This window comes from Camelus ferus, chromosome 19, assembly GCF_009834535.1.
Source record: "Camelus ferus isolate YT-003-E chromosome 19, BCGSAC_Cfer_1.0, whole genome shotgun sequence".
NCBI lineage: Eukaryota > Metazoa > Chordata > Mammalia > Artiodactyla > Camelidae > Camelus > Camelus ferus.
This window is the reverse complement of record NC_045714.1, coordinates 2,154,808-2,182,667: the sequence shown is the minus strand read 5'-3', so window position 1 is coordinate 2,182,667 and position 27,860 is coordinate 2,154,808. Positions and strand designations below refer to the sequence as shown.

Here is a 27,860-nt window from a genome sequence, read left to right as displayed (position 1 = left end):
CCTTGGACATTACAGCAAGACCGATTGTCACTCTGTCCTCATGTGTTCACAGGCTGTATACTTCCCTGTACCACAGTATTTCCAATGTTGTGTGTTTGTGAGCTGGACTGACTCCGAAGGGGTCCGCAAGAGCTGTGTCCGGTTCACCTTTAGATCCCTGACAACTAGCTCAGTACCTGGCACACAGTAGGTGTCCAACAAAAGTTTACTCTCTCCACCACCTACCTCTCCCCTGGCTTTGGATTCCAGAATAAACACACCACAGTGTCAATGTCACAAAGGTTCACAGCACCATTATCTAGGCTGTAGATGGAGGATCTCATGTTTAAGAAGAGGACAGACTCTGGTCCAAAGGACAGTTTATTTAAAACAAGGTGACAAGGTGCACGCAGGAGGAAGGAGGGAGAACAATTCTAACATAAAAGCACATAGGAAGCATCTCAAAATTTTTTTTAAAAAGGCAACGCAGGGAGCTGTGTCTCATACATATACAAACTGCTGACCTCAATTGATTATTTACATCTAAACTTTATAAAATAGCATTTCACGTCAGCACTTAAGCCAGTGTTATTAGTTTTTGTTACAAAAAGTTAAAGCTACAAACTTCACATTTTTAAGTTGTACATTTGCAACAGCATTTAAGCTCTTTTTTCCAAGTTGGTCCGAGTGCAAGCTGGTGGAAGAGGTTTTTTTTTTTTTTTTTTTTTCCCCCACACACAAAAAGAACATGGATTCCAAATACAATGACTATAATTCTGATGAAAACACAGACATGGTGCTTTAAGAAAGGATGGGGTGAGAGGATGTGGACTGGGCAGGAACAATTTTCCAGTAAATAAGGAGCTGCAATCTTTAGAGGCAACTTGGTATGCTAGAAAGGGCACTGGAATAAGAATCAGAAGACCTGGAATTGAATTCTGGCTCTGCCGTATTCTAGTTATGTGACCTTGAGCAACAGATTTAACCTCTCTGAGCCTCAGTTTCCCTATCTGTAAAATGAGGACAACAAGACCTATATGTACCAGAGCTATTCAGTTTTAATAGATACCGGGCTATTCAGAATATCTATTTTTTCTTAACTGAGCTTTGGTAGTTTGTATCTTTCAAGGAATCTGTCCATCTTAAGTGGCTGAATTTATCAGCATGAAGTTGTTCATAAAGTTCTTATTAGCCTTTTAGTATCTGCTGGATCTATAATGATGTCACCTGTCTCATTCCTAATATTGGTAACTGCTATCGAGTTTTAATGGTGTAATAAATTTCTTGCATCAGGTGCTAAATAAATGTTTCCTGGATCAGAATCTACAGTCTCAAGGAGACAAGGCTATTGTCCTTAAGTTGCTTCCTATCTATTTATCCTTCCAACCATCAAGTCAAACATTCATCTACCAATCGATCCATCCATCCAATTGGTGATTGGGAAAAGGGGCAAGGAAAAAGAAAAATAGAAATTTGCTTCAAAATTACAGATGAGGAAGCAATGAAGATATTCCTAGAGACTCTGAGATGTTTAAAAGATACAGTTAGGTCTGGGTCATTGTTTCTTAGGAGAGGAATAGTGAGAGACCCAGAGTCCCCTGGAAGCTTGAGTCACAAATGCTCAAGCAATGACTGATGCTCAGGACTCAATGGCAGCTAACTGACCTATCTGGAACTTAAGGGAAAAAATGACTAGGATTTGCTTCTCTGCCTTCCTGTCACAAGAAAACAAACATGCCTGGTCAGGAAATTTACCTTATCCAAAATAAATGGACTTCTGGCTGAAGGGCCCTGTCTAGCTAGACTGGAGAGCAATGCCCTTTGTTGGACCAGCATGTTGGATGCACACTTGCTTGAAACAAAATAAACTCCAGATCAAGATTCATGACCCAAGAATATTTATGGGGAAAAAGTGAGCCTTCTTTTACTTGGATCTAGCTTAAGGAGGGAGAAAATGGGCATTCCCTTCCTGCTTGGCCAAGGGCAAAGTTGTTTTAAAAAAAAAAATAGCGAGAGAGACTGAGGCAGGAATCAGAACAGCAGGTGGCGTGGGGAAATGCACGTTCCATACTTCCGTTTCTAAAACTCACTTGGCTGACTTGACTACTAATTTAGTGGTTTCCCAATCTAAAAATGCTAGTTAGAGTTAGTCTGTGCAAGAAAAGTAGTCACTTCATTTTAAGAAGATTTGTGACTTTCCTTTTCCTTGTGAATACTGGTCTCACATGGCAATGCTATCAATGCTGATTCTACCACTTACTAGCTGTACCACTTTGGGAGGGAATTTTTTTTTCTCTAAACCTGTTTCTTCATCTATAAAATGGAGACAACATACTTAATTCACAGAGTTATTGTGAAGTTTGGAGCTGATATACATCAAGAGCCTACCTACCTAGCTCAGTGCCTGGCATATATGAAGTGGTCAATGATTGTTAGCTGCCATTCATTACTGTAGCAAGATCATCGAACTGTCCTCTGTTCTCTATATCTGCCACATAGCTGCTTAGCTGGCCAAGCCCTGCAGACCAACAACAACAGCCTCTTGCATTTTTAAAAACTTGCTGTAATTGCAAAGAACAGAATCCGGCCACAGAAGAGGAATGTTCCCTGCCTCTCCATTGATTCCCAGGTTTGGGTAGCAAAAGCAATTATGGAATCAAATTACAGTATCCTTAGGTGCAACCCGGTCAGGGCTTCCCTATCTGAGGGGAAGAGGGACTAGAAAATAAAAAGACAGCTGCCTTTCCCAACTGTCTGCTGTTTGCTGTGTGACTAAGTGACACCTGCCCTTGAGCCAAGGCTGCAGAGGGATGGCTCTGTGCTGTCTGTTGGAAAGCCCTCTGATCTCCTTTAGGCCTGACTGCTGCCTGCATAATGCTTGTCTGCAACCAGGCAGATGCTGCAGAGCCCATGGAATGGCTGAAACTGAACGATCTGGCTCCCCTTGGGAATCTCATCATAGCCAGTTGCCTACTTTAGAGACAAAGCAAGAACTCTGTTTCCATTAGCAGGGTTCCCGGGGATAACTTCACCCAAACTGACACAAGTTTCTTCCCTCAGAGAAGGGGCAGCAGTGAAGCAGGAGTGAGGAGCCCCAAAGTCTAGCCCCAGCTCTTGCTTTAATTTGCTTTGTGATTTTGGACCATGTCACTTCCCCTCTCTAAGCCTCCGTCAGACCAGATGATGTCTATGGTCTGGTATTCTACATGTCTGGGTTGAGTCTCTTGGAGAACAAATCTTAGTCTGATATTCATTTACCCCTTCTAGACCCTGTAGCAGTAAAAGAAAAGAGAAAACAGTCACATGTTTGAATGTGGATCACAAAAGCAATGCCCTCTACCTTTGTCTGTAAGCAATGTGGAGCAAAATGCCACGTGTGGGATCTTCACATGAACAATGAGAAAACCCTTTCCGTTTTGCAGACTGAACACAGCCCCACTTTGCTGGGAGTTCCTGGTAGGCCTGTCCCCTCGCTGAATCACATCTCCTCTTAAGGCACTGGGCAGTGTCTGTGCTGTGACTCTAGGCAGTTGGGAGAGTGGAGGTGGATGAAAGGCCCTGAAACCACAAAGGCCAATGTTGCAAAGAGGGTGGCAGGCTTCTCCTGGGACTCAGAAAGTAAACACAGACTCTCAAGGCTTTCCCTTGGACATCACCAATAGCTCCAGAGGCCAGGGATGACCCACACAAGGCTGAAAGCATCGTAAAGGAACTGGCCCCAACCTAATTTGTCAATGCAGCCCTGAAAAAGAGTGAGGATTGCTCTGGGGGGTTAAGTGGCCCCGGCAGCCTCCTCCTGGTGTCCTCTGCCTTCATGTCTCACAGTACCGTAATCTTACAGAAAAGAGGCAACTGTTTAAAACTGTACCTGTACAGAGATGCCACCACGCCAAGTGGGGAATCTAGTTATAATTTATATATATATGCATATTTATATATTTTTAAAAAGTCTTCCGGAAAGAACCACTGAAAGCTATTAGGAGAAGAAAAAACAAAAGACAATGTGAAACTTTCCCAGCTATCACTCAACCAGGAGTCTCTGTTTCTGGGGTTTAAAATTCTGAGTTTAAAAGCGCCAACATAAATCCTTTGAAACAATCTACTTGACCAATTTAAATTCACACATCAGGGTGGTGCACTGACCATCAAGGAGGCCCTGCCCACTGGCGCACATTCCTGAGTTCACAAAGGTGCTCTGGAGGGACGATGGAGCAGATGTGGTGGCTGGCTGGAGGGGCGAGTGGTCCAGAGTTCACTGCGGGCCTGGGGTGGAGGCGGGGCCCTCCCGGGCCGGCCTCGCTCAGAAGTTTTGCTGCCGCCGCTTCTTAGCCTCAATGGCATCCAGGATGGGCTGCCGCTTGGACTGGTACTTCTGCCGGATCTCTTCGATCTCCTGCTCCATCATGGGGTCCAGGGCCAAGAGTCTCTTCTTAAGGTCCTCCACAGTCCAACTCTTAAGCTAGAAGAGAAGTGGAACGTATAGTCATGACAAAGCCCAGGGCAGGGACAGGACGGCTGAGAAGCCCAGCCTTTCCAGGCACCCTGCAGGAAGAGGAACATACAACTAAGCTTTCTTGAGATGACTTATCCCTGGAAGAGCTCTGAGTGCTAATCTCTTTAATTTACTGTTCTTTGACCAGGAACTTAATCAATAATACTTTCATCCCCCCTAGCTTGTAAATTAATTACATGTAGGTTCATTATTAGGGCACTAAAATAACAGTAACTTGGTGGATGCGATATAATACTTGCCTCCTAGTTCTGGCCCTGCCTCACTTACACCCTCAGTGTTGAGGTGGGAAGCCCCATGAAAAAGACCAGCAGGACCCCCAGGCCGGGCCACTACTTTCCTGCCAGCACCATCCCGTTCCCGGGCCCTGCCCCATTATCTCACTTTTAGCCTCTGAAACGGCTTACTTCTAGGAAAGTGGAACTTACCCCTAAGATTCTATTGGATCCCTGAGCTAACTCCTGATTGGTCCATTTGTAGCACTTCATTTGCATGGAGCTCGCTCCTGGTTGGTCCATTTCTACCACTCCTGATTGGTCCATTTCTATCACTCCTGATTGGTCCATTTCTACAAAGCTCGTTCCTAATTAGTCAATTTTGTTACACCTTATTTGCATATGATGCTGCAAAGTATAAACCGGCAGCCTATAAAAGCCTGTGTAAACCTACAGACGGGGTCCAGAGCTTGGAGTGTTAACTCCTCTGGGCCTGCCAGCGTAATAAACCTGAGTTCTCCAACCCTCCGAGTGCTGCTTGGTCTCTCACCCAGATGCAGGTTGCTGTCACAACTGAGCTGTAACACTGAGCTGTAACACACTTTGCTGCAATGTTTCCTCAGCACTGCCATACTAGCATTTATCGGTGACACCACTCTAAGCATTTTATATGGATCATCCACATAACTGTCTTGGGAATACAGACACAATCTTTTATGAGAAGGGGTTAGTTGGAGCAGCCCTGAAACCTGAGATGAAGTTTCCACCATGCAGAGAGAAAAAAGAGGACATGATATATAAATTAAAAATAAAGGCTGGCACTTCCATAATGCTCTGTAAGCACCAGACACTAAGGGCTTTATGCACATTATATACTGATTAACATCATTCTCATGACAGTCCTGCGATTTGAATATATTATTATCCTACATTACAGATTAACAAGCCAAGAAAGAGGGTGGCTAAGTAACTTGCCCAGTGTCTCAAAGCTAAGTGGCAGAGTCGGGATTCAAACCCATAGCCCATGCTCTGAACCAGTACTGGAGGAATGCAGGTTCGCAAAAGCACAGGTTTTACAACCGACTCAACCTGTGTTTGAAATGTGGTTCTGCCTGTGCAGATGCTACAAGGTTCAGGCAAGTTAGGATCTCCACAGATCTTCCTTATCTACAGAAGTGGGACCACAGTGTCTCATCATGTTTATCACATGGCTGTGATAGACCGTGGCTGTCAGGCTGTTGGCGCAGCGCATGGTGCCTTGTGTGCTTAAGGATGGCAGTGCAGGTAACAACCTCCATCTCTGTGGCAGCCCTGGGGCGCACCATCTTGCCCCCGTGTCTGCAGCTGTCAGGCAGGTGGCCTCATGACCAGTGCCGTCTGTGCAGAGTGTTCACTGCCTCCAAGCGAGGCCAGTCCGGGCTGGCAGGGGCGGAATGAATGCTAACATTATCCACCACAAGTGGTGATAAATTCTGTAAGCTTGCAGCCAGTTTAATAGGCACCGTGTCTCAAGAACTCACAAGGCTCCCCAAGTATCACGGGAGATTTATAGAATCACCAGCTCCCTCAGCCCCTTCCTAAGGCCTCCCCAGGGAAGAGGCACCGAAAGGTGGGTGAAGGAGCCTCTTTCTGTCCCTCCTCCCTTCAGAGGGTGGGGTGTGAAGGCATGTGAAGTGCCATAGTGGTCTCCCCAGAAATGGCTTAGTGACCTGTTGCCACAGGAATTTTCCTTGGCCTGCTTCAGGGAGGTGTTCCGAGATGTGAGAAAAGCCCCACAGTTCAAGACGAAAGGGTCTTTGTAACGTGAGAGTGGAAAGACTCGAGGGTGTGGGGAAACGATGGAAAGTCGGGCTGAGAAAATCCATCCTGCCTTCCAGCCTGTGTGGTTTTATGCCATCTTGGGGGCTGGTGTTCTTGGCCTAGGGAAACTCCGATGAGTGATGCTTGCCTAGTCTTCTGCCTTTTCAATTCCTTCTCCAAAGGGAAGACGTCCCAAATCTAACACTGAACGTTACTGGTAGTTAAGGACTTAATCTTCAGGATTACATATCCTAACTCAGCACTGGCTGTGTAACCTCTGAGCCTCACTTTCCTCCTCTGGAAAATAGACAGGTTCCTCCACCCTCGGGCTGTGATGAGAATTAGATGAGTTCAGGACAGGGGTGACATTCTTTGCACCGAACCTCATGCCATTATGTCTTTGGTGGACAGCAAGCATTCCATAAATGGTGGTTATCACTGTTGTTATTAGTCACTGTTACTATTGTTACTGTTACTAAGTTATCATCATTGTTAATAATATTGGAAAATCTCTATCTCCCATGAACAAGCTCTTCCTGTAAACTCTGATCCAAACCAGAGGCAAACAAGTGAAAAAGAAAATATTCTACTCTATTTTGGGTTAATAATGCCTAAGGGTGGGCACTTTCCCACAGTGCTGGTTAACTTCTTTAGAGTTTAACAAAATATTTTTCATCCGTCCATTTATCAAATATCCACTGAACACCTCCTACAGGCCAGGCACTGTCCAAGGCACAGAGGATCCTCTGATGAAAACAAAAACAAAAACAAAAATGAAAATCACTGTCCTCATGAAGCTTTCCTTTTAGTGAAGCAAGACAGACAAGTCCCAATTAACACAGTAAATTAGTAAATGACCCTTACATTTGAAGGTGATATGAAAAAGAAAAAAAAAATGTAGTGAAGGAAGGGGATTTGGGAACTGGGAGGGAAGGCTTGCTTCTGATACATCCATTAGGAGAAAGACTCAACTGTCAAACGAAGAATGAAAGTGTGTGGACCTGCACTGGCTTTCCAGTGAGTTCTGCCACTTTAAGCAAGCCCCTCCCCCTCCCCAGGCCTCACCTTCCTCACGAGTTAGGAGAGGGCTGCCTAGACGATCTCAAAGGTCTTTTGAAAGTCAGTGTTTCTCAAAGTGTGATCCATGGATCACCTGCATCAGAATCATTTGTTGAAAATACAGACTCCGGAGCCCTAACCCATAGCTACCTGATCAGGCTTCCTAGGAGGAGAGGCACAAATCTTCGAAGGTTAAGGAAGCTATTTCGGGGTTTCTTCTAAGCCCTCAAGTTGGATCAGCATGATCCTACATCTTCTTTCTTGTCTTCCTGGCTATGTAACCTGAACCCGGGACAAATAACTTGACCTTCATTCTCACAAAGTAGTTGCTGCCTGTCTCTGGTCAGAGCTTCTCCTAGGTTTCCAATTTCTATGCAGCTCTTTCGCCCTTGATTCTAATCTGGGGGCAAGAGCAAGCACCGTGGCTTTATCTCAACCACCTTCAGACTAATTTGTTTGCCCTAGGGCCTTTGGGGCTGAAGTTTCACCTGACCTCTTAGAACACAGCCAGCCAGCCAGCCAGTCACACCATCCAGATATGGTTTTTTCCGAAAACAAGCTCAGGTAATGGTTTTATGGCGCCCAGTGTAGCATTTCACCTTCCCGGTCCTCGGTGGCATAAATCAATTTCAAATGTATATCCTGCAGTAAACTAGGTGTGGTTTGACAACTGGCTACAGCCAGCGTCCTGATGGAGCAAATTCTCACACCGGCCACGTAGGGAGCTGGAGCTGTTTTCACTAGCTAAAGGAAACAGCCCCTTTTAGTATCTCGTCTGTCCCCCAGGATTCAAACATCCTCTCCACGCTGCGACCCCCACATTTATATCTCCAGACCCAAATTCTCTTCTGAACTCCAGACTCACACATCTGAGTCAGATCCCACTGGATAGTTTAGTCCCTGAGTATCTTGCGGAAATTCACAACTTAACACATCTAAACCAGAACTCTTAGTCCCACCCCTCCCTTATCTCCAAACCTCTTCTCCTTACTTCTCAGCCTTCTCCATCTCAGGAATGGTACCTCTACCCTCCCAGGTGCTCAAAATCAGCCGATTCTCCCTCTTTCTCTCACCACCCCCTTGCCCACATCCAATCCTTCGATCTAATCTCTGAACTACTGGTATAACTCAAACCCAACCACTTTTTTCATCTCTGCCTCCAACCCCTCAATTCAGGCTACCATCATCTCACAGCAACAAACATAATCAAAAATACAGAAATGAGTCACCTGTTTGTCACTTACTGCACTTGGAAAAAAATCCAACAGCTCATCAAGGGTTACAAAGGCCCTACATCTCTGGTCCATCGTCCCTTCCAACTTCATTACCTACCCTCTAACCACGCTTTATTTTAGATCCTCAAGTGGGCCACACTTTTTCCAGCCTCAAGGGCTATGCAGTTAATGATCCTTCTGTCTGGATGCCTCATCCCCAGTTCTTCCTTATCCTCCAGGCCTTAGCTCAGATGTGAACACTTCAGAGAACTCGAGCAAGCCCTCTCTGAGCATCTTATCTAGAAAGGCTGCTGGAGAAGCAGCTGGGTTTAGGGCATGAGCACTGGCTTCAAGTCAGATGGCCCGGGGTTCCATGGAAGCCCTGCCCTTGGCAGCTGGGTGGCCCTGGGCAAGTCTCTAATATATGCCTCACTTTCCTGCTTTTTCAATAGAGGACAACAGTATTTCTCCTACAAGGGAAGCTATGAGGTTTAGAGGTGTTGTTGACACATATGTTGCAGGTAAGTGGGAGCCACCACCTTAAATCCTTTTTTTTGGAAAATAGAAGAAATATGTGAGTTAAATAAATAGTAGCTGCTGTTGCTGTAAGAACGGAGCTTGATGAGCTCAAAGCGTGGTGTAGGACACATACCACACACACAGAGGCGTCTCTTGTGAACACTGTGTGTGAAACCCTGAATCAGATGGACCTGGCTTATTTCTTCTCAGCCCAACGACAGCAAAGTCCTCAGATTCCTAACATTAGGATGGATACAGAGGTCTGATGGGAACCGACTTCTTCTCAAATAGCCTTAGCAACCCAGAAGTTCTGGATCACACCGTGTCAATGGCAGTTGCACAACTGGCCTGGAGAACAACCGAGAAGATCCGGCTGGTGTTCCATCACAAGTGATAAATCAGAGGAATCACATGACAACGAGCCTATCTTGAATCAGCAGAGTCAGGCTAAAGTAAACACATCAGAACGTACAGCAGAGCTTTGCAACAGGGCTCTCGGTGACAAACAATCCAAAGTACAGCGTTTAGACCTATTTCAAAGTCCTGCTCCTCTGCTGCTGGAAACTCTCTGTGGTCTGTTGTGCAAACGGTGTCATGATTGCCCCTCAAAAACCTTCACAGAGAGCCTTGCCAAAGCTTTTGAGGACAAGCTTCGATTCTGCACATACTGGCACGCACAATTCTGCCTCCAGTGTCACAAGCAGGATTTCTCAAACACCTCATCCCTTCTGGGCAGGTAAGTCAGGCCGATGCCCCGTGTCAGGGGATGGTTTACTGTGGCCAAGAATGAGGAAGGAACACACCTTTGGAATTTAGCAAGATGACAAGGAAGCTTGACAGAAGCTGAAAAGTCAGATGATGCCACCAGCATGGCACCCCATACCTTTAAAACCTACCACGAGAAGGTTAGCAAAAGTGCCACAGAGAAAAAACACATGAAGGTCAGTCAGAAGGCATCGAGGACACTGATTTAGTGCCACCAAAAATAAGTACCCTCTCTCGATGTGACCTTGTCTCTATCCAGGGGTGGGGTCTAGGCTGGGGAGAGGTGACTCCAGTAAGATTAAGATTCTGAGGTGATGCAGTCATCTTTCAGCAGATAAGTGAGAAGATAGCCAAGCAGAGAAGCAAGGAAGTCAAATCACAGCCTGTGTGGATGAACTAAGCACTAGACCACTCAATTTCAAAAGATCTTGCTCCTTAAGTGTGAAAATTTTAATGAGAGAGTTCTCTGATTCAAATTATGGTCATGCCAAGCCATGCTTTCATTAATCCCTTATAAAATCTTCCTAATGCTTCTCCAACAAGGAAGAAAAGTTGCAAAACTGTTAACAGTGAATTATTACTTCAGTCCTATTCTGAGTTGATGATTACTTCGAATCAATACATGGAAATGTTACTAGAATTCCAACCAAAGGAAACATGACCACAGGCATATAAAATATTTAACAAGATGACCGGAATGAAATGCAGTCTTTCAGCCTGAGTAAAACAAAGAAATCTGGCTCCAAGCAGACATGGGAATATAAAGACAAGAGCTCTGATGTGGGTGAGAAGATTGGCCTCCAACAACCCGAAGACTACATCCAGACAGACTCCCACCTACCCAGGACTCAGTAGGAACTGTGTGTGTGCTTGTGTGTGTACAAAGGAGGTAATCTGATAAATGACATAAACAAAAAGACAAAAAGCAAAAGGTTTTTTCTTTAAACGATGGGGTTTTACTAAAATATGAAGTATAAAACTTGCATTCTCTTAGTTATTTGTGATTTATTGAGAGTCATCCTGAAAATTCCATGACAAAATTAATTTTTGAGGTAGTACTTTTACATGCTTAGAATTTACTCTAGCTCTCTTCTGGTGTGAACATTCACAACTGACTCTGAAAATCACAAAACACCTGCTTTTTGTTTTTATGGTTATTTTGGTTTGGTTTTGTTCCGTGAGTTTTACAATAGCCATTGGCCAAAGGTAGTAAAGTTTTGACCAAACCCAGCTTTTTCCCTACCATCATGACTCTGGCTTTCCATAGCAAGAACCCATAAAGAAATTTCATACCCCAAATACCAAAGAATAATGGATCTCAAAAAGCACTGCACTGCTAATATGCAGCATTCTAATTATAAAGATGCAATGAATATCTGCTCTGTGTCAGACACTAGGGCTTGGCCCGGACTGGGCAGGAGGATGGGTCTTAGAGGGTCTAGGTAAGTAAGGGTGTGTATGGGACAGAAAGTGTATGGCAGGGTCCCTTCACACTAGAAGTAGAGATAAACGAGGTAAATCTGTCATGAAAGCAAGCTACAAACTGAGGCATTATGAGTAAGTGCCCAGTGATTGCCAATGCTAATTAGAGCTACTTTTAATTGAATGCTATATGCTAGGCACTGTGTTCAGCACTTCATATGCATCAGCTCTTGTAATCCTCAGAACAGTCCATGACGTAAGTAGCAGTACCCATTTACAGAGGTGGAAACTGAGGCTCAGAGAGAAACAGGAATTTGCCCACGACCCCAGAGCCAGGAGGTGTAAGTGGTTGGGTTAGGATATGAGCCCTCGCGTGTCTGAGTGCAAAGCCGAGCCAGCCCAATGTCAAGGCAACATGTACTACAGTTGAGAGCAGGAAGAATCAAGAGTCTCTGAGAGAGAGACCATGCCTTTTTATACATATATAGTGCAAAGAAGGGGCACTCACTCAAATTCAGGGAAAAGTATGAACTGTAGAATTTAGAAAAATGAAATGCAAGTCTTGTCATTTCAAGTAACTATCACACTTTAAGATACAGGGAACTGATAAAATCAGATTATATAAATGAAAGGATTTATGAGTTCATCTGTCAATATTACTAATAGCAACTCAAAATTCCTTCGGGTGCCCCATTTTTTCACAGTTCCATGCTTCTGCAGAATAGAATTCTCTCTGTCTTCAGTGTAGGGAATGCCCATTTGAGCTTGCCACCCAGTTCAAGCTCCACCCCCTCTCCTCCCCAACTACCTTTTCCTTTTACTAGAGTGGGAGCTATTTCAGAGTAGAACTATATCTAATATCTAATATAGTTTCAGAGTCAGGACAGCAGAAGAGAGTTCTCCATAAATGTTTAATAATGAAATATACTCATAAATCTTGAAGCCTTCACTTGAAAATGACTTTTTACTGTGTTCCCTCAATGACTGGTGAGACACTGGGCTTTTCGGAAGCTTTGAAAATATGTAGTCTTCAATAATTAAGCCTCAGAGTATAAGTGTGTTAAATAATATTATGTCAGTTACTCCAAACTGATCCCTGCACGCCCATGTCAAAATGAACAGCTCGTCCAGTGTCATGATTACAATACAGTTTCTAGGAAAAATGGGGGGAGAGGGGATAGCTCAAGTGGTAGAGTGCATGCTTAGCATGCAGGAGGTCCTGGGTTCAATCCCCAGTACTTCCTCTAAGAATAACTAAGTAAACCTAACTACCTCCCCACCCCTCACCAAATAAAACGTTACAAGGAAAAATGGACATAAAAATTCACATTAGTCTTGACTGCTAATGATTGCTCTTTAAGAAAAATTCTATTTTAAGAGTAGCTCTAATTTAATTTCACACTTAAGGAAGCCAAACTACAGAGGAAAACTTTCAGGAAGTTAGCAAACATCTACTCTCCTAGAATAATCTTTTTTTTTAATCTAAGATTTTCAATCTTTGGTTTTTTAAATTTTATTTATTTAATTAAATTTTTTTTTATTTGTTTAGGGGGGAGGTAATCAGGTTTATTTATTTTTTTAATGGAGGTACTGGGAATTGAATCCCAAGACCTCGTGCATGCTAAGCACATGCTCCTCCACTGAGCTGTACTCTCCCCAACTCCTACAATAATTAAACGTCCCAAAGTAATTGTAAATGTCCACAGAAGGTAGAGTGTGGGAATAGAGCAGCACAGGATGCTCCTGATACTTGGAGCATGAAAGAGAGACACCAACAGTATCATCATTCTTGAGGGATATTAATCTTTCAGATGATAGGAAAACCTAAAACACCAACTGCACCAAGCTGCTATTTTAATGTAGCTGGATCAGTAAAAAAGCTAGCTCATCACGTAAGAACCCTTGTCAGCCGTGCCTCTGTATACTTTCTTGGGCTGGAAATTTCCAAGGCAACAAAAAGTCCGGGTTTTGTCTCTCTCATCTTGCCAAATCAAAGCAGCCCAAAGAATCCCAAGAAAAATCTGAGAGCTGAAATACAAATTAATCTCACTTGATTTAATGAAGGTACTCTTAAAAGGTATCTTCAGACATAAAGGGGATCCAATTTAAATACACTGAAGGAACAAAATGTTCACAGAAAACTGGTCAAGAAGGAAAGTAAAAGCTCTCTGAGTAATAAGCTCCTTTGCAGGCCTGAGTTTTTGTTTTTTGTTTGTTTGTTTTAACAATCTGGGCTTTCCTAAAGTGGGAAAGCATGTAAGTGAACAGCACTCAATTTCTGGAAAGTATATAAAACCTCTGTAAGCCTTACTGCTGGACACTCCTATGTAATGAAGGGTCCGAGATTTACAACCTAAGTACCCCAAAAGAAATATTCTCTCAATATCCTTTGAGAAAAAAACAATTCTGCAACAAAAGTAGGTAAGTTCTATCTGCAAGGCATGTCAGAATCTTTCTACAATGGCCACCAAGTCTTGGGACCTCAATTCCCTGCAGTGTCACAAACAAAAAATTTGGTCTAGATAGAGAGGGGCATCCAGCACCGGGGCAGGCAGTGTGGATGTGAGGACAGTCAGCAGAGTGTGGCCCAGCCATAGCCCAGAACCTGGTTTCCATGTGACCCTGCAGCTTCGGCCTGGCCATAATCTTCCAGCAGCCCAGTCGATGTGGACAGTAGAGCCCCTGAATGGCTCATCAGCTCTGAAGGCCTCCTACCCCTGCTAGTACCAGACCCCTAGTGCATGTCCAAGGCCCTGGCTGCTGACCGCATGCTCCTTGCCTGCATTCCAGAAGGCTGTCTATACTTGACCAGAGCCTTTAGGTCAGCTCGGGTCTCATCAAACCAGCAAACTCCTCTGCTATGCCCTGGGCTGAACCTTACCTTCTCTACTGACATCTGAAGCCCTGGTAGTTTGTCCTTCCTCGGTCCACTCCCCCAGCCCTGGGGAACCATACCTTACAGTTCCTCTTTTATCAAAGGTAAGAATTCCATGCATGAAACCTCCTCTGTTTAACCTACTCTGTGGTTTCTATCTCCTGACTGGATGAGCACATGTTTGCCCACCAATGGAAAAACGTCCAGACTGCCAAACCCCAAAGAAAAATTTCAATGTGAAAAATGCTCAGTTTCAAATCCAGAATAGTCTAGTGTGTTTATTTACAGCCCAACTGCAGAATTAAAATACTCTCATTTGCTCCCACTGAAAACTGTCTTAATAGTGAATAGATAAACAAATTGTGGTTTATCCATGTAATTGAAACTACTTAGCAATCAAAACGAACAACTCCAGACACATGCTACAACATGGATGAATCTCAAAACAGCATGCCGGATAAAAGAACCCAAACACAGATGACTACATACGGTATGAGTCCACCTACATGGCATCGTAGAAAAGACAAAACCATCAGGACAAAAACCACGGTGTGAGGGAACTCTTGGGGTGATGGATATGTTTTATATCTTGATTATGTGGTGTTTAAACACCATATACATTTGTTACAACTCATCAAATTGTACACTTAATAAGCAAATTTTATGGTATGTAAATTAAAACTCAATAAACCTGACTTTACAAAGCAAAAAACTACATACAAAAAATCGTGGAAGGTGGTTAAAGTAATACTTAAAGGGAATTTTATAAACTTACATGCAGATATTAGAAAAGAGAGATGATTTAAAATTGAGTTTAATATCCAATTAGAGAAGAAAAAAACCAGAATAAACCCATAGGAAGTAGATAAAAGTAAGCATATAAATTTATGAATATAAAAGCTAATGCTTAATGGCAAGGATCAACAAAACGAAATGCTGATTCTTTCAAATGACTAAAACAAATAAAACAAAACAAACAAAAAACCCCAGAAAGTCTCTGATGAGTCTGAACAAGAAAAAGAAAAGAAACAAATATTAGGGCCAAAAAGTAAGCTGGAACTACAGATCCTACAAATTTTAAAATCCAAAATTTGATGCCAAAAAATTACAAAACATACATGAAATCAAGATTTTAAGGGGGAAAACCCCTAGATTTACCTGGAATAAAATGAAAAAGGCCATCCAGTAAGAAATCTGGACCACAAGGATGAAGGATGAACTGGACTGTTAAAATTTATACTTACATAGTAGAGCCACAGAAGATGGAACACTCTTTGAAAACAGAGACAACCGTGATATTACTGAGCAAAGGTGCTTCCTCCATTAGCAGAGGGGGAAAAAGTTAACTCCTAATTTCCAGTTCCAGCAACAAGGTGGACTGCTGACACGACTCCCAAAACTTCCTCCTATGAAAGAAGGGATATCTCCAGGGGCCAGAAATATCGTCTGCACGCTCACTCCACTTTCTTATAATACTAACAGTGTTATTCCTGGTAAATCAAGAAAACGTGAAGAAAGGTAAGATACAAGGACAAGCAGAAGCCCTCCTGGGTTGCTTCGGTGAGAGGGCAGGATTTAAGGACCTTGTTGTATGATGATTATAGTAATAATAACAATAATAATAATATAAGCCAGCATTTATGAAATATTTGTTAACTATTATTAGCCCGTCACTACATGAAGAACTTTTTGTGTATTATCTCATTTGACCCTCATTAAATCTTCCAGCTATAAGTACTAACCTGATTCTACAGATGGAGAATTTGAGGTTCGCAGAACTACATACTTTGTCTGAGTTTCCACAGTCAGCAAGGGGCAGATACCAAAACTAACTAGTCCTCTCCCTCTGTAAGATGGAAAGTCCAGATAATTCCAACTAACCTTCTGTACAGTTTCTGTGAATAATAATCAAAATAAACTCAAGGGGAGAAGTTCCCTGGGGACAAATTTTGGCTGAAATAAAAAAACAGTATCTTTAGGCAGAGCTTTGCAAGCAATGGTATGTACTACTTCCCAACTGTGGAATCCCCCCTTCTCAGAAATGACCAGAAGTGGTTCAAAAAAATGCTGGATGATGCCTCTTGGAGACGTACCAGGAGCTAGAACACACGTCCTTTGAGGCCCCTTTGCATCCTGAGCCTGGCATCCTCTGACTGATACAGTACCAGACAGCTAATTGAGAGAGATGGTAACTTCTAGGACTTCAAGACACATGTCATTTGTCCCCTGTGCTTTCAGTGAAGCCACATGAAGTGACCTCAGGAGTGCCCTTCCTAGGCCTTAAGGGGCCAAGATTCTGTTTGCAGGTCTTGGGAGCCATTTCTGATCTTCTGTTCTCAGCCATCTGGATCTAAACTATTTCTCACCACTGCTCATACTGCCGCTCCCCAAATTCATGAAACTCATAGTCTGTACTCAGCTCTTTGGCTTACCACGTAGTTGAGATAAAACCATCCTGTATTATAAGAGCAGAGAATAACCGGTCACAAAGAAGGAATTTGAAAGAAGAAGGCTGCTGAGCAGCTGTGGATCAGGCAGTGTGAGAACCGAACAAAGGAAATGAGAACCAATGTCAAGCGCACACAGGCTGATTTCGTTTTAAGCAACCCTCTGGGGTCACAAACCACGGCATTTAAGTCTTGCCCTCAATGTCTTTCAACAACTGAGTTAAAAACCAAGCTTCCATCAGCCTGTGTAATTCACCAGCAGAACGAGGCTGCTGTGACTCGAGACAAAGGCGACATTCATCTGCCATGTGGTTTCTCAGAAAGCAGATCTAAACAGCAGGTTTCCCTGGCAATTTTGGATACATATTTCTTTTTCCAACTGCTGTTCTTGGCTGGTTTTCTGAAAGTAAAAAGTACAAGACCTCGTTATATTCCCAAGTACAAATGAATTCAGCCTTAACATACTTTAAGCTCAGCTTTACAGGAAAAATAAGAAATCTGAGACAAAAATAGTATATACCTTGTCAGGAACAATTTAGGACAGTCTTCTCACCAGGAACCGCTCGGCCTGGGTAACTCAGTAAAGATCTATTGATGGTGTTTATCCTGGCTGGCTCCTGGGCACTCATAATGCCCTGAGTCAGAGACCAAAGCCCTAATTATGGTCTCCATTCATCTTTCTTCCAGCCCAGGGTTATGAAAAGAAACTCACCAGAGGAAGGTTAAAAAGCAAACAGGTATGGAGATACCCAGAACAGAAAGATGGCAAGAGACAGAGAGGGTTGCATCTGAGGTTTAAAATCCTGGCTTCATTCACACACTCAACAGACAAAAACCACCAACAGAAGCAAATACGAAGCCTCAACCCCTAAGCCTCCCACTGACAAGAAGAAAAAGCCTGGCTAAGTAACTTAGAATGATCTCAAAGCAACCTAACTCCAACCAAAAATACCTCCCAATACTAAATACCAAATAAAAGGAGAATGATGAGGTCAAGCAAAATACCATAATGTGATGAACCATTATGTAATAATCAAAATGATAATTTTATAATTGTTTCTAATGATATGAGAAAATGTTTGATATGTTAAGTGAAAAAAATCAAGATGTCATATTACACACACAGAATGATCTCAGCTGTGTGCAATAATATATAAGCATAAAAAACTGGAACCAAATACGTTAAAATATAAACAGTGATTATTGCTGAGGGTGGTGGAACTGTGGGAGAAATTTTCTTCTCTAAGCTTTTCAATATCTTGTCTATCAACAGATGACTGGATAAAGAAGAAGTGGTACATTTATACAATGGAATACTACTCAGCCATAAAAACCGACAATATAATGCCATTTGCAGCAACATTGATGCTCCTGGAGAATGTCATTCTAACTGAAATAAGCCAGAAAGAGAAAGAAAAATACCATATGACATCGCTCATATGTGGAATCCAAAAAAAAAAAAAAAAAAAAAACCAAAGCATAAATACAAAACAGAAATAGACTCATAGACACAGAATACAAACTTGTGGTTGCCAAGGGGGCAGGGGGTGGGAAGGGATAGACTGGGATTTCAGAATTGCAGAATAGATTAAACAAGATTATACTGTATAGCACAGGGAAATATATACAAGATCTTATGGTAGCTCACAGAGAAAAAAATGTGAAAATGAATATATATATGTTCATGTATAACTGAAAAATTGTGCTCTACACTGGAATTTGACACAGCATTGTAAAATGATTATAAATCAATAAAAATGTTAAAAAAAAATCTAAACTTTATCCAAGGGGCATGCATCTTTTTACAACTAAAGGGTTGGGGGTGGAATAGCACAGCAATGTCCTAGAAGAACAAACCAACACTGAAAAAGAAGACAAGAAGTCTTTTTTTTTTTTTTAGGTAATTAGGTTTATTTCTTTTTTTTTTTTTAATGGAGGCACTGGGGATTGAACCCAGGATCTTGTGCATGCTAAGCACATACTCTACCACTGAGCTATAACCTCCCCCAAGAAATAATTTATTAAATGTTTACTACCTGCCAGGCACTGTCCTTAGTGCTCTAAATGTGTGATGACATTTGGTTTTCACAACAGCCCTATGAGATGGGTGTGACTTTTATCCACATTTGACAGATAAGGAAATTGAAGGTTAGCCAAGTGACATAAGGGTGGGGAAGATGGAAGCCTTACATGATGACTGGTGGTTTTAACCACTCCCTGTACTGCCTCTCGACCACAACGACAGAATTTGCTCCCTGCCTGTAAGCTTGACCTAAAAACCAGCATCAATGATAAAATCTTCTTTAAAAGATGCTATCATAATTTAGGAGAATATGATGAGGAGGAATCCGCCAAGGTAACAGGACACTCAAGTAAATTTCCACAGAGGCACCAAAAGCATTTCTAATTAAATCTATAAAGAGAACCAATGTGAAAGAGTGAATCATCACTGCAGGTGAAAACAACCCACAGCTAAATTCCACAAGAGAAAGCTGGGAGTCACTGTCAAAGCAAGCCCTCTGCCATCTCTTCATCAAACTTCCAAGAAAAAATAAAAGCATTTTAAAGTTATAATTACTAGGACTTGGACAGAGAGGATCTGAATTTGCCCCCCAAATGTAAAGTCCCCAGCGACAAGAGGCATTGGCCCCTGGAGGCGAGAGAATAGAAAGAAGCTTGGGAGAAAAATAAAAAGCATTGTACTTGATGCCAAATTATATAACCTGCAACCAGCCTAAGAGGACACACTGACTCCTTTTGGTCCAGCACTGAAAGCCTTTGGGTCAGGAAGAATCCATTTTCCTTGGCAAAAAAGGCATCAAGACAGAGAAGTACTTTGGATCAAAATCTGTAGAATCAGCCTATTTGAGATGCATTACAGTTAATGCCAAAACCAATATGGTGTTCTGTTCACAGCTCCTTTCGAGAGGTTTTAAAAGTAGAAAAATATTGAAACTCAAAGTCTGAAGTGGAAACTTGTTATCTGTAAAAACAACCCAGTTGCAGATACTAGAGGCCATTAAGATTTGGTAATTCCAAATTCACCATGTATATTAAAAATCATTGATTGTCAGGAAAATTGGCTAGCTGTTTAGAAAAATATGAAGCTGGATTGTGACCTTACTCTACACCAAGACACATTCTGGACAGGATAAATACGAAAAAGAAAATAAACATTCTAAAACAAAGTAAGTAAAATTATATTTTTATAATGTTGGGATGTGAAAAAATTCTAAACATGGCATAAAATGCCAGAAACCACAAAGGAGAAGTACATAAAAACTAAATCAAAATACATACAAACTTAAAACACCTGAATGGTTAGACACCACTTAAAAGGTTTTTAAAAACTGGGCAAGTATTTTCATCATGTAAGTTTAAAAGGTTCATCACCTTATCTGATATATGAAGGACTCTTTGAAATTAATAAGGAAAATAAGAATTCCATTGATAATTCAATGAATAAATAGCACACCAAAACAATAGGGTATTTGACAATCTCAAATTTATAAAGTTTGACCCAAGCACTCTACTTGCAGGAAAGAATTCTAAGGGACACAAATCATGCAAAGATGTTCATTAAAACAATGTTTAATATTAAAAAGCCAAAAGCCACCTAAAGGTCCACGATTCAGGGGTTACTTAAATTAGAGGTCACAAATGCAGATGTTTTCAGGGGCTGGCACAGGCAAGAAAAATGAGTTCAACTGGCCAGTTTCAAAACGAGGAAACAGGAAGTGGTGTGATCTGTGGTGAAGTGGCAAACTCAGAACCATTTCGGTAATTCAATTTGTAAAAATTACATGCGCCATGGCCAAACTGGCTCTCCCTTACCCCGTCCCCGCAGCCCCGCAGGGTTAGATGTGTGACCCACAGCTGTGGGGGACGGACGGATGTACTGCAGCCTGGTCTCATCCCTTTACTGTGGATGTGGAATGTGCGTCTATTCCATCACACTGGAGCAGCTACAAAAGAGTTCACTGATGCAGCATCACTGGCCCTCAGGATTGGACCAGACCTTAAAGGTCATCTAGTTTACATGTTTCCTTGAGGCTACAGTCACTCTTCCTTGTTGAACAGGCCCAGGTACAGAAAGCAGACAGGGGAAGAGGAGGGCAGGGACGGGGTGGAAGGCCAGTAGTCCAGGAATAAGGCTTTCCTGTGGGATTTTCATTTCCCATAAGGACAAAACTGAGATAGGAGGAGAGGTTGGGCAATGAGAAAAAGACAAAATCCTCTGACCCACATATCTTCTATGTATCTGTACATAAAACTCCACATACTGATCAAATACGAGGAACTACTTCTTAAAATTGTCACATAAAATGAATTCCTGGCACCAACGTTAAAGATTCCTTCAGCAATTAACTTGTGGGCAGCTGTTGCCCTCACGGACCAAGCTGGTACAGAGAAGGGTTGTCACCAATCATGTGACAGATGATCTATGGTATTTTTATCACAAGATCTTAATTCATCCCACGAACTGGTTTAAATTCATCCTAGAATGGTTGTAGTTTGTAATTATAGTCTCTTCAAAAAGCAGAAAATGCCCACCTGGATCTGGAATCCATTCCAGATTCCACAGGTCTTCCCAGTGGAAATAACTTGGTGCTTGGTCCTGCCATATTTGGGAATAAGAACATTTGGGAGAGGACAGCCAATTTCTTGCCTTGATTTCATTTTAAACACCACTCCCTTAAGACTTTTTAAATTCCCAAACAGATACATCAAACAGAGAAGAGATTAGTGGTTGCCATGAGTTAGGAAATGGGGTGGGGAGGGTGTACCTATAAAAGCCAACAGGAGGGGTGCCCATGGTGATGAAACTGTTCTTTCATCTTCATGGATGAGCATCATCCATCTTGAATGAGTGTCAGTATCCTGGTTGTGAAACTATACTATGATTTTTGCAAGATGTTATCATTGGGGAAACTGGGTGAAGAGTACACAGATCTCTCTGCATCATTTCTTAAAACTGCATGTGAATCCATAATTATCTCAGAATACACAGTCTAGTATTTTTTGGAAAAGGAATATAAATAAGATTTTTTAAAAGATACATCTGTGTCGGAAGGCTACAAAATCCTAGAATGGTCTTGACTATGATTGCCCTAGGTAAAAAGCAAATGGAAGTAATTGGTGGGTCTGTAAAGGAGATCTGAGTTTACTCTTTCAGCAGCCGCCCACCTCTGGATCTGACGTGTGCAACATCAACTCAACTACACAAGCAGGAGCACTCAGGTGGCAGGTGATGGCTCTCAGATATGGCTATCGGTTTGTCTGGGTCTCTTTATCTCATTTTTTCTCTCTTTCATTCTCTCTCCCACACATACACAGGAGCTATTTCATATTAACAACTGCACTCATCAGGGTTACAATTTTTTGTTTTTAGTGGAGGTACCGAGGATTGAACCCAGGACCTCATGCATGCTAAGCATGCGCTCTACCACTGTGCTCTACCCACCCCAACCCCTTCAAAACTGTTTTGAAAAAGAAAACAGATGTGGGGACTTTCCAAGTCCTAAAGCTTCCAAGCAGGCACAGAAAGGGAAGCAATCTGATCAGATAAGGCACAAAAGGTCAGTGTGAATCAGTAAGCTTGATATTTGAACCCCATGAACAAGAAAGTCACAAAAGAATTAAGCTCATCTTAGGTATTAAATAAACACTTCAAAGCAAACACCATTAAACTAGGAAGTGGGAGACACAGTAGCAGGGCTCTAGACAGAACTGTGAAATAAGTTTGGGGATTGCCTCCTATCCCTCTTGTTTTGGGCAACCCACCTCATTATCGTTAATTCTTCCCCTGGTAGCTCCTTCCTCTCTCCCACCTAAGTATTACACACGTGCATAAAATTTACTGGATGCCTACTCTGTGTCAGGCACACTGTTAAACACTTTAAACACATTTTCTAATTTAATCTCAATAACGCTGAGGTAAATATGATTAGTATCTTCATTCTCGATTAAATGACTGGCCCCGAGTTACAGATCTCATCAATGATTAAGCCAGGATTGAGTCCAGGTCTCTTTGACTCTTGGTCAGTATGTTTTTCTGCCACCTGTATTCATTTCCCTCTCCAGGGTGTTCAGAGCACCTCTCTGCATTTTAAAAGGGCAGGGGGAAAACCCTTACCTCTACTGAGCATCTTTTATACTGAGCATCTTCACACAGGCTATCTGTTTCAGGCTCAAAAAACCCCTAAGACAGGTATGCAGGATCTCTACTTTAAAGATTAGCAAACAAAGGCTGAGAGCATTTGAAGGCTCTTGAAGACTTTTTAATTTCACCTTCATTTAGCAGATGAAGCAACAAGAGCCCAAGAAAGATTGGATGGCTTGCTCAAGGACACAAAGCTAGTTATTGTCAGAGCTGAGATCTGATTCCCAACCCAGGGTGCTCTTTAACTATAAAGTCTCACTCTGAAAGGAACCAACAAATTAATAATAGAGGAGGAATCCCAGGCACCTTGCTAAATGCCTAACATACTTTATCCAATGCTGACCTACGGGATTCCTAACACTGCTGTTCCCATCAAAGTTCATCTGATGAACATAAGAACATTTATCATGGAAGGGGGAAAAAGCTTAAACTTCACATCTGTCAAATTTACAAGCTGATTATCACGCTCCTATACACACAGATGAGTGGATAGTATAGGGAGAAAATATGAAAAGATTTGGAGTGTTTTTCAAAGGCACAATGGGCTCAGAGAAGGTAATCAAATACCACCTTCTGTGCACCTGTGCGCTGTGGCAATTTGCCAAGTGCCGGGCCCCTCGGAGGAAGAAAATTCAGCACCTGAATCAGATGAACACTCACCAGCAGCACATGTATAACACTTCTCATGACCGAAGCAGGTTGTTCTGAGAAAAACAATGGTCTTGACATCAGAAAATTTACATTTAAAGCCTAACCTCATCCCTCGCCAATCACGTGCCGTGGGTGGGAGACACGGTTCAGAGTCTCTAAGCCTCTCTGTCTGAGATGCAGTGAGGGGCGAATGGGACAGGACACTGGCAGGGACCTAACACACGATAAGCACTCAGTAATGCTATTTTCATCATTTCTTCTCAAACTTTTTTTTTTTTTAATTTTTAAAATTACTTTCCCCCGGGGGGAGATAATTGGGTTTGTTTACTATTATTTTTTTAATGGGGGAGGCACTGGGGATTGAACCCAGGACCTCATGCATGCTAAGCATGTGCTCTACCACTTGAGCTATACCCTCCCCACAACTCGTCTCAAATTCTACCACTTGAAGAGAGCAAGTATTCCTACCGATTAGTTTAAAATAAGACGAGATGAATAGGGAAACAGGGAAGTATTGGTCGAAGGGTACAAGTTCCAGGTGCACAAGATGAAGTCTGAGAGATCTCCTCTAGAGGATGGTGCCTACAGTAAACAATCTTGTATTGTATATACTTAAAAATTTGCCAAGAGGGTACATATTATGTTAAATGGTTTTATAATAATAATAATAATAATAATAATAATAATAATAATAATAATAATAATAGTGAGAGTGAGAGGAAACAAGAAAAATACAATGAAACAAGATAATGAGCAATCAACATGAAGATTACTAAAAATATACAATATCTACCACTAAGGTAAGAAAAGAAAATTTACAGAAAAGCTAATATTAAAGAGATAACAGGGTCTATGAGGGAGGAAAGGTTTCGTAGTAAGTGCCTGAAGGAGACTGTGTGGCACGCTGTGACAGAGATGTCCCCAGAAGGCTTACCGTTTGCTGTGGCCATTAAGATGCCTCTACAATAGAGACGTTTGTTTTCACAGGTTATATTAGGTCAAAAATCAAAGTGTTCTTAAAATAATAATGCATTTTTTCAGTCTGCATGGCATTTCCTGAACAACAGCACAATTACTGTAAAACCCATGGTTAGAAAGTCAATTAATAAAGAACATCAAAATAAGGTAAAAGTTATATTGTTCCAAGAAGGGATTTACGTAAGTAACTAATGAAATGCAAAGTTTGCCAATCTGCATTATGTTCTCAATGAGTGTGAAAAAAACCATTCAAGTCAGTAATACTCTTCTAAATATTACAAAATTCCCAGTAAGACTGGATCAACCTGCAACCATTCTTCCTGGTCACTGTAGCCTCCATTACATATTATTTGAAAGAGGATTCTTTCACCTGGCTTGTAATGTTAATTAAGTACCTAGGATGTCCCTGGAGCTTGCAATCTGCTTGTTTTGTTTTTCATGTGGGAAAATACCCAAGAGTTAACAGATTCAGGAAGCAACCTGGGGATTTGGGTTCTAGATTTGATTCTGGCATTAAGTAGGAAGGTTGCCTTTTAGTGTCTAGACTTCAGCTCCTCAAACTATAAAAGGGGTTAAAAAGAAAAAACCCACCTCATCTTGCCCTCCTCACAGGAACACTGTAAGAATCACCAAATTAAAGACGAAAATATGAATGTCTTTTGAACCTCCAGCCTGATGAGGTAATATTATCACTAATTTTACAAAGCCCCTAACCTCTCCAAACCACAAGGAAATTCCACCCAGGAGGCCTTCACACACAAGCAGTGAGGGGGTGGCATCTATTGGCGAAAAGTGTTTGCTGCAGTGGAAGTAATCTGAGTGCTTCAAGATTTGAAAACAATCGGTAATGTTAATTAGTTTATGAAATGAAAGTGGATACAAATAAAAACTGTATGGAACAGAGAAGCAAGAGACAGCAAGCAAGCGTGGGGATGTTCTAGAAACGGTACCCACAACCACTCTGGGGAATCAATTTCCAGCTGGTAACAGTTCTGACTCCTTTCTTTGAGAGTAGTTTAAAATCAGTCTCTTTGGGAGCAAGTTTTCTCTGGGAATGTATCCCTGGTTTTATAACAGCAAGTCACTGGGGAAAGGGGTTTAGGCTACTGAAATTTACTCCATGGACAATGTTTCAAGAAAGGAAGGGAGAGGGGAGGAAAGAGGAGGAAGTTAACATTTATGAAGTGCCTATTACATTGAAGGCATTTTATAAGCCTTACCACACAATTCTCACTCACACGCGAAATCCATCCTATAGGTACTAGTATGATCTCCATTTTTACAGTGAGGAAACTGAGGCACCAAGAGAAGAAAATGGCCCCAAATTAATCAATAGATGGTAAAGTCAAGGATTAGAAACCTAAAAGCGTGATTTTGGTGATCTAAACTACCCAGGCATATCACTGCAACCAAAACAGCAGTCACCTAGTACACCCAGGCATAATATATTTCCTTACAAAAAGACCCAATTGCAGCTTTGTAAGACCCTCTAAATACATGTGAAATCTAACACTTTCCTGCAAAAATATGAATGGACAGAACAACCAATACACACGAGGTGTGTCTTTACAACACAATAAATTATCATCCATCAGCTTTCTCCTCCTCTTCTCAATACCCCTTCTTCCTCACAGTGTCAGCTCAAAATCTTGGTAACATCAGCACCGAACTCCAACAGTGAGAAGAAGAAAGGAAAACACACACTGTCCATTCAGAATGATTTGTGCTTGGAGAGAAAATGTCGTCAAAGACAAAAGATGCGCAATTCTGCTGTATTTCGTTTCAGCGGCAGAGTGTGGGGATTTTTAGGTAAATGTGGTCGTGTTAGGGGAGGGAAGTGGTATGAGGATTACATCTCAGGGAATGAGAAAAGTCCTACATCATGTTTTCTCCTTCAAAGGCACTAGGCTACAAATGCAAATACTACTTTGAGAATTCTAACAGAGATTCTGTCTCTGGATGGGGGTAAGGAAACTGGCATCTTTCCCCTGTCTTCTCAACATTTCATGTCCCAAGAATAATGGAAGAGGAGGATTAGATGAAATAAGAATAGCCAAGAGCTGATGACTGTTATAGCTGAGTAATGGGAACTTCATTAGATTCTATCTTAGCAATGGAGGCTGGGGTATTTAAGGACACACAATTTTTTTTTTTAAAACTCATTTTGAAACAAATGAACAATAAATTTAAAGACAGACTGTCTTGGGAGTGTCTCCTTTATTTCTATAAAATGGCAGATAAGGTTTCAAGTTGGAAATACTTGGGTTCCCAGAAAACGCTGAGATGCATCCTTGAGAGTATTAATTTAAACATGAGTAAATAAAACATTTTTGCCACCATATCAATCATGAATTTAAATTATAAATAGGGTAGCAATAAATCTCATCTCCCACCAAGTGTCTAATTTCTAAGTGTATAGCCAAAAGCAAAAAGTGCAATCTAATAAAAAATGACTAATTGACCATGTCCTGACAATTCAGGAAAGCTCCTTTATAAAAATCGGAAGAAATCTCTATTTAACCATCATATTTTGAGCCCTGATCCAAGAGAGAATGGTTAAGATAAAGTCTCATAAACATAGGTTGTTGTCATCCTCCAGGAAAGAATCAGAGCTAAAATTTATCCTTCTTTACCACAAAAAGCCATTTGAATGGCTTGTTAACTCTCCACGCAATCCAAACAAGCAATCATGTTCAGGTTCTGTCAGTTTTATCGAATTAATTTTGAATGAACAGTTTGGTGGTTTTATATCCTGATGGACCCATTATCACACAGCTTCAGAGCTGTATCAGTTTAGCTCTTTGTGCTGCATTAGGATTCTATTTTTATTTCTCTGATACACCAGGAAAAAAATCTAAAGAGTACTAAATATTTCCAGAAAAAAATAAGGGCACACTGAGCATGTGTGCATCCCCCTCCCCGCTTCCTCACACACCCACACCCTCTACCCTCCAAAAACAGTCACCTAGGGCTTCCGGGCCATTAATGCCTCGGCACACACACCTCCCTCTCTTAGCCTCTCTCCCCTTTCCCTCCCTCTCCAGCTAGAGTTATGTTTTCAAAGTTTCATGAATATTTGATGTGTTCCTATTTTTGGTTTTATCAACCTTGTTAATTGTGTTAGTCTTCTTTTTTTTTTTTTTTTTGTCTAATTGAAATGTCAAATTTTGAGAGAAGAATATGTAAGCCATAAACTATGACTGCCATTTTCTCACTGCTCCTTGTATTTCTATCAGTTTGGGAGAAACATACAGGTTCTTTGT

General features: G+C 41.7%; 1 protein-coding gene across 1 annotated transcript in view; it reads right to left on the bottom strand.

Moving 5' to 3' along the window:
- Window positions 1-342: 342 nt before the first annotated feature.
- STK4 (serine/threonine kinase 4) overlaps window positions 343-27,860 on the bottom strand; it is a 78,053-nt gene continuing 50,535 nt past the window's right edge. Inside the window, exon 11 of the mRNA XM_006193515.3 lies at window positions 343-4,438. Coding sequence (XP_006193577.1) covers window positions 4,280-4,438 — 159 coding nt within the window. The 3' untranslated portion in view covers window positions 343-4,279. The remainder of the gene's footprint in view (window positions 4,439-27,860) is intronic.